The sequence below is a fragment of the Neolamprologus multifasciatus genome, chromosome 18 (genome assembly GCF_963576455.1).
Source record: "Neolamprologus multifasciatus chromosome 18, fNeoMul1.2, whole genome shotgun sequence".
Lineage (NCBI taxonomy): Eukaryota > Metazoa > Chordata > Actinopteri > Cichliformes > Cichlidae > Neolamprologus > Neolamprologus multifasciatus.
This window is the reverse complement of record NC_140456.1, coordinates 2,784,092-2,796,653: the sequence shown is the minus strand read 5'-3', so window position 1 is coordinate 2,796,653 and position 12,562 is coordinate 2,784,092. Positions and strand designations below refer to the sequence as shown.

Here is a 12,562-nt window from a genome sequence, read left to right as displayed (position 1 = left end):
TTAGTTAGTTTTCCTTTTTTTGTTTTTATTTTTATTTCCGTTAACGAAAATGTTTTTTCACTTCTAGTTTTTGTTATTTCGTTAGTTTTCGTTAACGATAATAACCTTGCTCTTGAGGCCGGTTTATTGGAGCACAGGTGCAGGACAACCGCCATCCTCGGGCTTTCCCAATTTTTAGGGTGTCCTAAAAATCTGAATGATAAAATAGGAAGGAAGAAGAAAACAGAAATATAAAAAATGGTCAACATCCATGTTGACCTTACGTGGCTCACGTACGTCGCTGACAGCCCTCTGCAGCATCTTCAGGACCGCAGTTACCGACCGCGCCGCTTCACGTCAGTCTCAGTCAGCGCGGGAAGCGGGAAACACGCTCCCTGCGGCGGTGCTGTCTCGGACAGCTTGCACACCTCAGATTTCACACCTCGCCCAACGAGCTCGAGCTTCAAATAAGTTGAACTTTAACCCTGTTGTCAGCTGACATTTCACAACAGGTCCAGTCTCATTACAGAGAAGAGAGCCCACGGGCGTGAGAGGACTCGCTGCTCATTGGCTGCGAGGTGACGTTTGTAAATTACAAAACAGGAATCCTCAACATTTCTTCCACACCTCGGTCCTGCTTTCGACGTCATCGTCTGACAGCTCGTTAGGATTACTTTTGTTATTTTCTGATATCAGAATTCGCTCTGCTGCAGCTGCAGCGCTAAACATTTCTTGGCGGGCTTACTGTCACCTCTGCAGAGCCACACTCCGAAATCTTCCCCTCGTTATTATTTACTCATTCTGCTGGGCTGCAGCTCCTGCTTCGTTTTCTTTTTCTGCAGGTGACAGTGATCCACCAAAGTCTGTCAGGATTTGAGTTTTGGCTCAAAAGGCAGCTCAGTTATTAAAGCAGCTCTGCATTCACGCCTGCAGAAAGCAGCTTTATTTACTATGACAAAAGTATGACTTCTACAAATTTATGTGTGAGTGAAAAAGGTTTATTTCAAGCAACAGATGGGTTTATTGGGCATGAACAAATGTACAAGCTTGTTAGAATGTGTTATTAACCCTGAAGTGTCTCCAACACCTTTATTTTGTCTTTTAAGTGGTCAGACTCTTTCTGCAAACCTTGAATGTCTTCAGTTGTTTTCTACTGTAAGGTAAAGCGCCCACGATTATAAAAAGAAAACCCCATATTAGCACGCTCTTGGCGAAAGTGGGAAGGAAAAACCTCTGGCGGATCCAGGTTCAGGGAGTGGTGGCCATCCGCTGCAACCGGTTGGGGTGGAGGGAGGAGACGGGACAAAAGAGCTCCAGGGGTTGATTGCAGGCAGACCTGCTTCTTTTCAGCTGTTCTGGAAAGCCAGCAGAGAGACGTCATCTCTGCAGAGTGTGGTCTCACAGATGGGCGTCTCATCCTTGTCAGATGCTGAATAACCCAGACTGCATCCTTTTGATGCTCTGAGCTCCTCAGCCCGTCTCTGAGGCTGAGCCCACGCACTCTTCTGCTGCTTGCATCTTCGATCTCATTCCTTAGGTCACTACACAAACTCGTGACTGTGTCTGCGGCTACCTGACCTGTAAATCAAAAGCCACTGCTTCCTGCTCAGCTCTTATTCTTTGCTTGTGAATGTCTACGACGCGTGGGATGGAAGGGCATGGCTGCTGTTGGCCGTTTCTAGAACTCTGCGTTTCTCCTCTGTTTACAGTAGTTTCATCTTTATCTGGTTACTGTTGATTTTATTACAGTTTTCCCCTCGAGAGTAACACAGTAATCCTCAGCCTTTGAAGGTTTGCACTGTTGGTTTGCGATAGCTGACCCATCGGACAGGCAGCCGGCCTGAACGCTCAGTCATTCAGTCAGAAACCTCGATGATTCATCAGTGAGCCAATCAAAGTTATTGTTTCAGTCCTGACTTCTTCTCTCTTTTCTGATGTCGCAGTGAAGGAAGGCCTGTACATCTCTGCCTTGCACAGACTTTGCAGTGTTTCTGTTTCCTCTGTCTGCACACACACACACACACACACACACACACACACACACACACACCCCTCTGGTTGAGGCAGGTCGATGCCCTCATTGATTTCTCCTTTTTTCCCAGCTGCTCTGATTGATTATTTTCTCCTGTTATTCTGTACTTTTTCTTTCCTCCTTGCTTCCTTCCTTCCTTCCGTCCTTCCTTATGGCCTTAAAGCTTCTTGCATCGTTCCTCCTGTACCGATTTTTGTGTTCAATGTGTTAAATTGATTCTTGGTTGTTGTTCAGTCATTTAAACATTAAGTAAATAATTTACTTTCTTGTTTTCAGTCCAGCTTATTTAAGGTGTTTGTGTTTCTTCTTGTAAACGGTCACCGCGGGGGGGTATTTTTAATTTTTCTTTCTAAGCATCCTCTCTGTTGTTGTTTTGGTCTCTCTGGCAGGGCGGGACACCCCAACACGCCATCGGGGGCGGGTCAGGATGGCGAGGAGAACCCGTCAGCGCTGGCTGAGAACTGCTTCAGAGAGCTGCTGGGCCGAGCGGCGTACGGCAACATGAACAACGCTGTGCGACCCGTGCTGGTGTGAGTACCTGAAGTATCGTACCCTCGCTCCTTGAGGATTCAGACTTACTGTGATAAGCTCCCCATAAGTGATCCAGATGTCTGCCCCGGTTTATCATCAGGAGCACGGTGGATCCACGAGTGTTTCAGAAACGGAGCATTTAAGTCTGCCGGTAGTCTTTTATTTTGAAAATTGACTGGCTTCTTCCTGCTGTGCCTGTATTTGACTTCCTATGCAGTGTTTGATCCAGAGTTTGAGCAGCTGTGCTGAATCCATGCGGGACTGCGGCTGTTATTGATTGAAAAAATAATAACAGCATCTCTGTGTTTGCTCCACATCGCCTGGGCGTCGTCACATTCCTGCCGCCTCCTCGTTACTCTGCTGAAACACGGCAGATTTATATTACATGTCGGGTTCATGACACAGAGGAGGAGAGGTGACGGGACGCCAAATAAATCTGCCGCCAATAAGCCAACACACACACAGGTTTATATATATCTATACACTGGCTTTCTTTCATTTTCTCTCTCACACCCTCTCTGACTCCCAGCACACAGAGGAAATTAAATGAGCTCTGTTATCAGCTGCCACGTGAATGCTGCACACCGCCTCCAGCCGCTGATCATGCCCTCCCCTCATCAACCCCTCCTGGGACTCCGAGATCCTCCACACTGCTCCTGTTGGATGCACCGGCCCGCCACTCGGCACTGTCCACCTAAATTGGACAATTACCGAGCGAACGCTGAGCCCGCTGAGGTTTTCTCTGTTTCTGCACCGATGAGTGTGAGCGGCTTTTTTATCCTCCCCGGCTCGTGCAGATATTTAAAGTAGCTGTTTAGGTTTTTGTGTTCAGCAGCCTGGCTCCGTGGGCGGTGCTGTCAATTTGGTTGGTTTAGGCTGGGCCTCCGTTCCACCTGCGATACAGACGGTGGATTTTATAAAGATGCCACTTCTGAGTCTGTTCAAAACACCGAGGAACAACAGAACAGTCACAGTTTACACATTTATATAAATATGTATTTTCAAAATCACATCATGTTCGAAATGCAAAAACAAGCCATGCCTTGCAATGCGTTGCCATGCGTTGCCATGCGTTGCCATGCGTTGCCATGTGCACATGGTAACACATGCGTTGCCATGCGTTGCCATGCGTTGCCATGCGTTGCCATGCGTTGCGTGTTACCATGCGTTGCCATGCCTTGCAATGCCTTGCAATGCCTTGTAATGTGTTGCAATGCGTTGCAATGCGTTGCAATGCGTTGCAATGCGCTGCCATGCGTTCCCATGCGTTCCCATGCGTTCCCATGCGTTGCCATGTGCACATGCGTTGCCATGCGTTGCGTGTTACCATGTGTTACCATGCCTTACCATGCCTTGCCATGCGTTGCCATGCGTTGCCATGCGTTGCCATGCGTTGCCATGTGCACATGGTAACACATGCGTTGCCATGCGTTACCATGCGTTACGTGTTACCATGCGTTACCATGCGTTACGTGTTACGTGTTACCATGCGTTACCATGCGTTACCATGCGTTGCCATGCGTTGCCATGCGTTACCATGCGTTGCCATGCGTTACGTGTTACCATGCGTTGCCATGCGTTGCCATGCGTTGCCATGCGTTGCCATGCGTTACGTGTTACCATGCGTTGCCATGCGTTGCCATGCGTTGCCATGCGTTACGCTGCTCCAGCCTCAGACCATCACGTGCATGTTTCTACATTTCATGACAGGAAGCACAGAGCTGCTGTCGGCCTGCAGCAAAGTTACCCAAATCAAAGATGATGGCAAACTCAGCTGAGAGTTTATCTGCACAGCTTTTACTTCCGTAGCTTTAGCGTAGCTTTGCAGCTGAACAGTTCAGTTCAGTTTTGCTGGGAAAAGTCTGAGAATGGTTTTAATTGCCGTTACAGAAACAAGAGCTGCTGCTCACCTGCTCAGTCCACACTGCCTGGGCTGAACACAAAGATGGATGCTTTTAGATCTTTATTTTTTTATGTGTTGAGTTGTTTTAAATCAACACTGTATAAAACATGATATGTTACACTTATCAGTTGTGACAAATCTGATTTTCAGAAAGCTGAAGTTGGGGAGGGTCTCTGCCCGTGCAGCCATCATCAAACCACGTCTTTATTGATACGCGCTGAGGTGTCAGAACTGATCATTGAAGGTCGTCAGAGATGAGTTAAACTCTCAGGCCGGCTGTGAGAAAAGAAATGAGCTCAAATCATTTTTTTCGCTCTTCTGTGTTTTTGTTGTTTCTTCAGCCTGGAGTCAGAGCGACGACTGTTAATTAACTGTATAACCGCTGCTTGTATTTTCAGACGGGGGAAGCGAGCCTCTTAATGCTGCCATTAGCAGTTAATTACACAATACCACTGTGGCTGTTTGACATCTGCGGGGCCTCTTCAGGAAGCAAACGGCAGCTTTTCTCACCTCTCGCTGGTTTCGTGCCTCAGAGCTTTTTCAAATAAATACTTGAGCGCTCGCCGTCCTGTCTTCTTCATTTCTTCCTCCTTTGTTCTTCCTGAAACACGACCTCGGGCTGACCTCACATTCGTGACCATCTCATTAGTGACCCGTTTGACCCCAGATCAGTTTCTTTAAGGGATAAAATGCATCCCCACCTGTTGCAAACCCGCGTCAAAGATGTGCTCGATGTCACATCGAGGGCAATTTGTAGCGATGGAGCTACAAACTGGCGTCTCCCAGACGTTTCTTTCTTTCCACTCCGGCTTTATTAAACTGTCTCGGCCTGTGTGAATCAATGCGGCTGTCTGTCAGCAGAACACAATCACCAGGAGGAGGAAAAGCTTTAAATAGACAGCCTTCATTTTCTGTCTCATTCTGTGGGCTGTGAGCTGAACATGTACAGCTTAGCAAAACGACATCTCTGCAGTGGGGAAAACTCTTTCATTCCCAGGTCTCCAGCTTCTGCGTTACATACACATTTCTGTTTCTTCTCTGAGATGATTTAGGCTTTCGTTTAGAAGAACAAACGCCTGGAGCTCATTTGATGAAGACCTCCACCTGCTGCTGGTGGAGCTCAGATTGAGCTACGCAGGAAATGTGCAACAAAACTATCAGCCTATAAAGCTGAGATCCTCTGCAGAGCTGCTGAGAGGTTTCACCTGGACTTTAAGCTCTTCAATCAAACACGAATCAGAAGGGTTTCTGCAGTGATGGAGGAAATATTCTGGTCTGTTAAAGTCTAAATAAAAACACTGATATTTTTCTTTTAGTAAAGTATGACATGTAGGAAAATGGCTTTTCAGATTTAGTTTGTATGATGCAATTATTAGGTAAATTTATATAGTCCTCTTTTATTTATCAAGGTTAAATTTTCATGGACAGCCCTGTCACATCATGCAGTAAAGCATGCATTGGTGAAAACAGCAGCAGCATTTTACTGCATCAGTATAAACATCCATCCCTCTTCAGGTCTGGGGTGTATCCCAGCTGTCATAGGGGAAGAGGCAGGGTACGTCCTGGCAGGTGTCGCGTCTATCTCAGGGCTAACACACAGACGGATAATTTACACCTCAATTCACAATAACAAGTTAACCCCGTGCATATTTTTGGGACCGGAGCACCTGGAGAGAACCCGTCCAACTCCACCTCCATAGCACCATCCTCTTGCCCCAGTATGAAGTTCAGTTTCAGTCTGTTCTCGTTCCCGCTGTGTTCAATAACACTTCTGTCAAAGCTGCTGGTGTTTGTCAGACACAGGATGTTCTTTAGGGAGAAAGGTTTGTCACTCCCAGCTCACTATTCATCAGCCATCAGGGTTAGCTTCGTGAAGAGGTGCTTTTTAACCTGAATCACCATCTTTTCCTGACAGGTTTCAGTGCCTAAAGCTTAGCAGTGAGTGAAAGTGAGTGGAATATAAGACCCACCCTCCCTACATGCAGTTTCAAGTCATCTGAAAGTAGCCAATAGTCTCACGTTATGGCGAGGGGAAACAATGAAACATGAAGTCAAATAAAAAGTTCCTCAGACTGCAGTTCCTCTAATGTCCACTTGAGGCTGCCTCCAGAAGCGAGTCAGTCCCCACAGTGCGCTGCTTCCAGGTCTGAAGAGTGAAGCCAGCACAAAGGTGCTTTAAACATGTATTCTGTTTAACAGCCAGCAGGGGGCAACACATTAAAAAGACTATCAGTTATATTGAATTCGATTGGAGATCCGAGCAGTTACTGTAGCAAACCATGGTCGCTGCAAGAGTCAGGAAGGAGGATTATCGAGGGTACGTTCAAGAGTACCAATCAGTGATGTCACAGTGGCTGTGCCCATCTTTTATATACAGTCTATGGAGAAAACAAATAGAATCAGCAAGTGGGCCAATTAGGGCTGGGCTATATCATACCGTTCACGGTAATACCGGTGTAGTTTTGGGCAACGATAGGAAAATGAAACATCGCGATGGAATATGGGTAAAACGCGCATGCGCAGTGCCTTTGTTTACATACGCACATGGCGGCGATGCAGAATGAGAAGAGCGAAAGTGGATCATTAAATGAAACGGATGAACCAGAATTGGAGCATGCTAGCGGGCCGTCGTTATTACCGTGTTGTTTGGAAAATACGGCACACTTAAAATCAATCCTTTGATTTTTCTGAAAGTCGACATTGCCCCTTATAATCCCGTGTGCCTTATGTATGAACTCTGGTTGTGTTTACTGACCTGGAAACGATTTTATGTACATGGCGCTTGTTTACGGCTATCATAGGCAGGCGCCTCGCGGAGTGATACGTACTGTGCTTCAACATAATATTACCGTATTGTGTGTGTATAACCTCTTTTTAAGTGTTGTGGATATTATACATGGTTATGCTGAGGATATGTCGGCCAATTTCCACTGGAAACGCCTTTTGATTAAACTGTCAGCAAGGAATTTGCACTGTTACATTTTTATATAGCTTTAATGCAGATAAGAAACAGCTGCTTGTTTAAGTGAAAATACATTGATGGGGTTTTTTGCACTAATAAAGTTGTGGAGTTGTAAAGTATCTTGTCTATATCGTCAGTTATATCGTTATCGCAAATATTCAAATGTATATAGTGATAAATATTTTTGGTCATATCGCCCTGCTCTAAGTTGGACCCAGTGTCTCCTCATATACCTGTCAGATGTACCACCACCCCTCCGTGTCATCATGTGTGACGACCAGAACATGAACCACTGATTACAAAGACACCCTGTGCTAAACACAAGCATTCAGGTGGCGTCATATTAGCCTCTGTGATATTGAAACTGCTGACTGGATAGACTTATAGAAAGATTAATAAATACAATTACTAATTTTTAACGGAAACAAAGCTGTCAAATAATTTAGTGAGGTACAAAAAGCACATGGTTGTCCTCTGAATCGTAAGCGTTGCATGGAGGAGGAGTCATACCCAAGTAAAGCACCTAATTTGTGTGTAACTAGAAGACTACTTTAATACTTAGAATTAGGGATGCAACGATACCAAATTTTTTAAACCGATACGATACCGATACTTGGATCTGAGTACTTGCCGACACAGAGTACAAAAACCGATACTTCTACCACACACACACACACACACACAAATGCAATGAATTGGAAGACAGGTATTATTTTATTCTCTGCCGATAAAAAATAAAATCTTAATAAAAATGACCACAAAAAAATTTCAAGTGAAAAATAAGCACTTCTGTTAAATTATTACAGAGTCTCCACATTGTAATTTAACAGAATATCACTGAACTATTGGCACTGTCTCTAGGGGATGTCCCCCTAGTGGCCAATCTAAAAAACTACAACAAAATTGACAAGCCACCCTCTGATTAATGAAATAAGTTAGTATCGGTTCATGGTATCGGTTAACTTTTACGAGTATGAGTACACACATTTTACAGTATTGGCCCCGATACCAGTATCGGTGCATCCCTACTTAGTTACTTGTGTAACTATAAGACTACTTTAATACTTAGAGTACTTTAAGAGTTTGTTAGTTCACGTTTTTGTTTTCGTGTAATTTGTTGCATTGTGTCACTCAGGCCCGTCTTCACGCCATGATGTCTCCTTCCTCTCTGTTGACACCCAGTCAGAGCTCATCTGAGGTCTGACACTCGACACAGGGTGTTTGCCAACTACACACACACACACACACACACACACACAGACACACACTCCTTCAGCCTCTAATCACCAGCCTTTAACACTGCAGCGGTGTCTCATTCTTATACTTCCAGCTGGTTACTGTACTTCGTGTGTTCAGCGTCACCTCCGGCTCAGACTGACTCACTAGCGTTGTGCGCCCCCTGCAGGTCAGGCGATGCCCCCCGAGCTGCTACTGTTGGAATAATCCAGCCTGATGATGATAACAATGGTTTGTGTTGCATCTGTGCGTGTAAAGCTGCTGAGCAGAAACATTTAGTCCCTGTGAAATCCACACAATGACGTGTCTGAACGTGTGAGGCTGAAGCTCGGTGACCTGATGGAGGTGGTTCAGAAACACCACAACAGGTTTTAAAGATTCAGCGGTCATGTTTTATTCAGCTCAGCATTTTATTCTCCAGTAGGCTTTTAAATATTTTACAGTGCGGGGTGATAAATACGTGAGGTTATGCTTCTCCTGCGTGGTTATTTGGAGACCAGCGCGCCTGCCGTAGCTGAAGGTGGGGTTTAAATGACTGACTGAGCGGCGCCTGCGTTTAGTTTCTGGGGTTAGTTTGTAACCAGCAGCAGAAGAAATGTTTGATACATCTCTGTTGGTATTTCATCAATCAGTGCTGCCAGTAGTGATTAAAGTTGCACTGCACAGGCGGAGCAGCGCCACCTTCAGGCATGGAGGAAACGCAGCACACACACACACACAGCAGCGTGCTGCAGTGTGACTGGTCTCCTCAGCAGTGCTTCTCTGTTATAGCAGGTTCTCATTTATAATTAACAGCCTGTAGCCTTTCTTTTACTCGTATATCAGCTGTTTATAACCTGCTGGGACCTCACACAGAAATCACACGTCAGACTTTCTGGTGTCTGCAGAGCTGCGACGCTCTCTGAATAGCAAATACGTTCTATTACGGCCTCATTCAGAAAACCGACGGGCAGAACAAGACTGAAGACTCCCATTAGTGCACTCCACTCGTTAATTTCTCTCTCGATTGAACAGCCGCCGCACTCCCCAGCCCGTCGTTCCTCTCTGCGCCGCTCTCTCCTCCCACGCTGCTCCTGCGGGGAGGGGGGGGCACGTCTTCAGACTATAAATAGCAAGCAAGGATTGGGGTTAACGGAGGGGGTGTAGGAGGCGGCGAGTTTGGGGGGTTTGAATTGACGTCACGGTGCAGAACTGTTCTCATGATAACAGCTTCAAGTCATTCTTATCTCTCCTCTTTCTCTCTACTCCTGACTCTCTTTCTTTATGCAAGTCTGAAAAGCACGATTACTGTCAGACCGCCGAGTCACCCTCAGGGTTTCAGGCCTCGTGCGTTCAGTTACCCGACATACTTTTACTTAAATGGCTCTTTTTTAATGCCTCGTTTTCAGCAGAGGTGGTAAATTCAACATAATCAGTCAGATCTCGATGCATCTCGTGACATGTTAGGAAATGGATACGTGGCTTTGCTGCGTAGCAGGTGTGGTTATTGTGGCGTTGAGCTGCCGGGCGGTTCACCACTTCAGTCTCACTCACGGGACTGAGCAGGAAACCTGTTTGTCCCAACTTTCCTGTCTTTCTCCACGGTCCTTTCACAATAAAGGCTCAAGTTTCACTGTGTTTGGGGAACCCTTACCTGTCCTGTTTGTTTCTATAAGGTTTGGGTCAGAATGAGGGAAAAAAAGCATCATCTGGGGAATCGGATGAATATCTGTGATTTGGACAGATGTGATTTAAACCATCTGAAGGAAAAATATTATATGCATTATATTCCAGAAGCTGTAAAAGAATTAAACCCCTCCTCCAAACCTGCTGTCAGAGACTTCGAGCAAACATTGTTTTGTCTTCTTGAGCTGCACTGCTGAGCGTCACAGCGCCCAGAGGTGAACTGTAAACCATCTGAAGGATGTAGCTCTGTAGGCTCAAGGAGTTTTCTGGATGATGGACATTTAAGATCAATAAACTGATTCCAAAATAAAGAAAAAAATCTAAAATCAACCAAATTTCATCACTTAAAGTTGTTTTTATTTGTTTGATAAAACCAATTAATAGGGATGGGTATCGTTTAGGTTTTATCCGATACCGGTGCCAAACCGGTACTTTTGAAACGGTGCCGGTGCTTAAACGGTGCTCAAACCGGTGCTTAAAGAATGGAGAACACAAAAGTGGTCCAAAAACCTCTCATGTTCAGCTGTTTTTTTGTAAAAAGATAACAATGTTAGCCTTTTCTGCAGCTATAGGGCATATATGGTATCACTCTTGGCTGGAAGCAGCTTAATCAATGGAAAAAACAAAAACTTTATCCAAAAACCTCTCATGTTTAACTGTTTCCCACTTTTTCTTTGGTCATTTTAGCCTTTTTGTCCAGGGTGAAGGGAGTATCTGCCATCAAACAAGAAGACAGCTGCATGTAGCTATGATGATGTTTGCTAGTTCACCTTACATGCATTAATGTAATAACGTGGTTAGCCTACTCAACGTAAATTACACACGAACAACATTAAGCTACTCACGCAGAGAAGAACGGCTGCTGCTGCATCATCATCCTCATCATTTCTGCTACACTGGCAGGGCTAGGGGCCAGGACTCTCCTCTTCAGCTTTTTTGGGGATGTTGCTAACTCTTCGTCCAATAACAGGCACCACACCCGCAGTAGATGTGCTCGGTGTGAGGTCTCGCAGCAAGCTATCAAATACGGCGCATTTTTCGGCTTTTAAAAAAAACGCTATGCGTTGCCAGGTGTTTCATCGGATTTCAGGTGTTACCTCCTTTCCACAGTATCAGCTTAAAGCTCTTGTTGCAGGCTGCTGAGTTTGCATCTTTTGCTGTGAAGTACAGCAAGACTTTGACCGCTTCGCCTTGGGCATTTTTAACCTGTAGCTCTGCTCTAAAAGTACGTACGTACCTGGACCCGCCTACTATCCCCGGAAACGTAAAATGATTGGCTAGAATTCAAAGTGTATCACATCTCAGGAAAAAAAAGCACCGAAATGTGCGCTGCTTTTCGGTCTGGTTACTACCGTTTATGTCAGAACCGGTGCCATCATGGCACCGGATACCGGTACCCATCCCTACCAATGAAAGTAGAGTCTAAGGAGCTTGGAAAGAAAAGCGTCTGAACTTTAAGTTTCTTGAAGACGTTTCATCTGAGAAGCTTCATCAGTTTTAAGAGTAGGTGGAGAGTCACAGATTTAAGCCCTGTGGTTGTGTCCCTAAGAGGGTTGTGGACCCTCTAGCTAATCACACAAGCCAAGGTGTGAAAGCGGGTGTGGGTCCCAATCAGCCAGGGTTTCGGGTGAGCTCATTGTGAAACCTGGCCCCACCCTATTTTATTTTTCTATTCTGTTGTCTGTGAAGGTTCTCAGTCATCCAGGTCATCGTAGTCAAAGGAGCTTGGAAAGAAAAGCGTCTGGACTTCTTTAAGTTACTTGAAGACGTTTCACCTTCATCTGAGAAGCTTCTTCAGTTCTAAGGTCAAATGGTGGAGAGTCCCAGATATAAACCTGGTGGGAGTTTCCCCCCACAGAGGGACAAAAGGACCCCCTGATGATCCTCTAATCGCCTGAGCCAAGGTGTGAAACTGGGTGTGGGTCCCAATCAGCCAGAGTTTTGGGTGAGTTTATTGTGAAACCTGGCCCCACCTTATCATGTGATTTCCTGAGGTCAGATTTCCCAGGATGTGAGTGGGCGTTAAGGCGTCTGGGGAGGATCTCAGAACTGGATTATAGATGGCAGAGAGTTGGTGCCGTGGAGGTGGCTCTTCTATGTTGTGCCATACGCTTGTGAAGTGGCTGTTTGGTCTCTCCAATGTAGAGGTCTGAGGATTCCTCACTACACTGTGCAGCAAACACCACATTGTTAAGTTTGTGTTTGGGATGAAGCAGTTTGTGTCTGAGTGTGTGGGTGGTAGGGGTGGGTTTTT

At 45.6% G+C, this 12,562-nt stretch overlaps 1 protein-coding gene across 6 annotated transcripts in view; it reads left to right on the top strand.

Annotated features, from left to right (window-relative positions):
• The window catches only part of efr3a (EFR3 homolog A (S. cerevisiae)), a 128,388-nt gene that overhangs the window by 76,364 nt on the left and 39,462 nt on the right, over positions 1-12,562 (top strand). For all 6 annotated transcript variants that reach the window (XM_085140645.1, XM_085140644.1, XM_085140648.1 and 3 more), the window contains one exon: positions 2,401-2,541. In XM_085140645.1, the coding sequence (XP_084996771.1) occupies positions 2,401-2,541 (141 nt within the window). The remainder of the gene's footprint in view (positions 1-2,400; positions 2,542-12,562) is intronic.